The sequence below is a fragment of the Sphaeroforma arctica genome, assembly GCF_001186125.1.
Source record: "Sphaeroforma arctica JP610 unplaced genomic scaffold supercont1.378, whole genome shotgun sequence".
NCBI lineage: Eukaryota > Ichthyosporea > Ichthyophonida > Sphaeroforma > Sphaeroforma arctica.
Window position 1 is genome coordinate 34316 of NW_014040180.1, and position 3137 is coordinate 37452.

At 38.7% G+C, this 3137-nt stretch overlaps 1 protein-coding gene across 1 annotated transcript; it reads left to right on the forward strand.

Annotated features, from left to right (window-relative positions):
• The first annotated feature begins 766 nt into the window (after positions 1–766).
• On the forward strand, positions 767–2198 carry SARC_05735 (hypothetical protein). The gene has a single exon (XM_014300398.1). The coding sequence runs from the start codon at positions 794–796 to the stop codon at positions 1724–1726; it is 933 nt and encodes a 310-aa protein (XP_014155873.1). The 5' UTR covers positions 767–793; the 3' UTR covers positions 1727–2198.
• The last annotated feature ends 939 nt before the right edge of the window (positions 2199–3137 follow it).

Sequence of the window (3137 nt, forward strand, 5' to 3'; positions counted from 1 at the left end):
TGTAACTTAACTCCTTTAAATAAATAATATTATCCCTAAGTAGCTAAATATATGCTATCTATGTTGCTCTGAGTCTGAAAATATGTGTCTATGTACAGCAATATGCAAATAAGTACTATTAGTATAACTGGGATCTACATGAGAAGGTATCTAGTTAAATGTATTCTATAATAGTGATCTAAATACAACAGCTACTACAACAGCTACCATGGATAACTGAAGAAAGTGAGCTCTATTTCAGCGGCTCACCGCGGTCAGTCCAGGAACTACCAGTGGTAGCTCCTCGGCTACCAACGGTAGCTACCTCGTGGTGATGTGCAATGATGTTTATAGTGCGATTAGCATGTAAACACAATACTCATGTTGTAGTAAATACAAATATTTTAGCATTTCGTATACATGTCGTAAAGCACCTCAATTATATTTATTTGGTTATTTTATTACCTGTACTCAAAATATGGACTGGACTGGGGGGGGGAGGGGTTTGCCCTTTCTTATGGCATTCTGGTTGGTTCTTATACGACGACAAAGTACAATATTTAATTTTTGTCGGAAATTTATTGACTTCTAATCCAATCAGCAGCGGAGGATCGACCCAAAATATACTGTTGTGAAGTAATTATATACAGCTCCGGCAACTACTTTTTATCCAATCGTAACCTGGTATATTTTTTAGTTTGAAATGTAGCAGGGATTACAAGTTTTTCAAAATATCTGGAAACTACAATAGTACAGCCCTGGCACCTACTTTTCTTATTTCGATTCTGACGTTTATATCACACATACCACTACTATGTCACTCATACCCCTGCAGACGAATCACTGTAGATTTGTTGCAGTCGCGCTGCTAACTTTCTTATGCATATTTGTTGGTTATCAGTGGCATGGGGGTGCACTCTCCGAAACGTATGAAGCTAGCATTGTGGATGTCGTTCCTATTGATACACTCTCTGAAGCGCATGAAGCTAAGAGTGTGGATTTCGTTCCCACTGACTATATGTGCAGCAACTTACACTGCTACTTAGAACCTGCACTTCAACAGTCATATCTCCTGCACCGTTGTGACGACGAGAGAGTGGCCTCCGCTGACATCCCGAAAGTTGAGGAAGCGTCAGCAATTAAACAGTGCGCAACCAAACAGTGCCAAGCAGATAAGACATTGCTAGCGAGTTTTTCTGGGGCCTGGTGTCCATCGAAATTAGACAAGTATTACCTCGATGAAGGACTAGCAACCCAAGTCCTATCGATACTGCACAGAAAGAATTATACATCTCTGTACGACTTTGGTGCTGGTGTCGGGAGGTATGTGAATTTCTACAGAGAAGGTGACATAGATGCGTTAGGTTTCGATGGGAATCTCGGAGTAGAGGAATACACACAAGGGAAGGTGATAAACCGTGACTTTACGAGCAATGAACTTCTGAACGAGTTGCAGCCACGAGAAGTTGTGACATGCTTTGAAACCGGAGAGCACGTGCCGAAGTCGAAGGAGAGTAGTCTACTTGACATAGTCTCTGGTTTATCCACTCGGATGGTAGTAATGAGTTGGGCAAAGCCGGGCCAGGGTGGTGTGGGACATATAAATCTTCAGAAATTGGACTATATCATCGCTGAGATGGATAAACGCGGGTGTGTATTCGATGCACAACTGAGCAAGGAATTCAACGAGGCGTGCACTCTGAGCTGGTTTAAAACCAACTTGTTCGCCTGTATTAAAATTTCTTAGGCCGAGACGAGAGTAACAGAGTTGAATTGAAGCGGAAATAATCAATATCGCGCTCTATAGGCGGTGGAAGGGTATGCGTTGCAGTTACATATACGAGCAGTCCAGACGGTCTGTACTATTGGAGATATTGAGGATTTGTAGCCGACACCGTTAGGGGTCTACCATTGAGCCTATAACCTCGCAACGCAGTCGACCATGTATCATCCGCCCCGTACTAAAAAGGTACGACTCCAGCTGTGTCTTGAATTGGCTGTAGTCATATGAATCACATTTATAAGTGTTGATATGGGTAATTACAACACGAGGAGGGTATATTTGACATATCGTGCTACACAAACAACGAAGTGAATATGGCCTATAAACCACTGTGCACTTTTCTGGACGAAGCAGTGCTAGCTCATCAATTTCGCACAATGCACACGCGTACTTGTAATAAAGTGTACTTTGATATTTATTGATGCTGAACACAGGAAGGAATTGATTGATGCACAATTTTGTTCATGACAAAAATATTCTTAAATAATATAGTGTAGTGGCCGTGCCAGTCTGTCAGACCGTGTGCTGCACTGCATTCCTCCTTCTCTCTTTCTTTCTCAGTCTCTATCTCTCTCCCTCTCACTCCTCTACAGAGATCACTCTCCCTCTCTCTACTCTACAGAGATCACTCTCCCTCTCTCTACTCTACAGAGATCACTCTCCCTCTCTCTACTCTCTAGAGTATAGGGAGAGGTGTTGTTTTTATAAAAAAACCCCCTTCCAGATAAAATTCAAGAATGTACAAAACGCCCCAGATAAAATTTGAGATGCTGAGCCTGTCAGCTGTATGTACTTCACAAAAGGTGAGTGGTGTTCAGATACGTTAAAAAATATAAATGCAATGCATATGTGAATATATACACGAAGTTGAGAGTCAAGTATATTCAAATAAATATGTACAGTCCATTGCAAGTCTTTCCGCACCATCGATGAAGCACTGGAGTTTTTCTCTCGCAACGCAGGTAATTCAATAGATAAGTCTATTCCTTCTTATTCAAGTAAACAAAGTTTACCAATACAATCATAAAATGTGCACACAAGTCTATACGTGTGAGTGTGAGAAGGTTTACAAGTCTATATAAATATTTGTGTATGTAGGTATATGTGTATGTGTGTATGTGTACTTGTTTGTGTGTCTCTGTGTGTGTGTGCATACGTATTTATTTATATATATATATATATATATATATATATATATATGTATTTATATATATATATATATATACATATATATATATATATATATTTATATATATATATATATATATAAATATATATATATATATATATCTGTATATGTATGTATTTATATACATACATATATATATATATATATATATATATATATATATATATATGTACATATATATACATA

What these genes read in the sequence shown, in the direction of transcription:
- SARC_05735 (XM_014300398.1), top strand. Translation starts at nt 794, where the DNA reads ATGTCACTCATACCCCTGCAGACGAATCACTGTAGATTTGTTGCAGTC.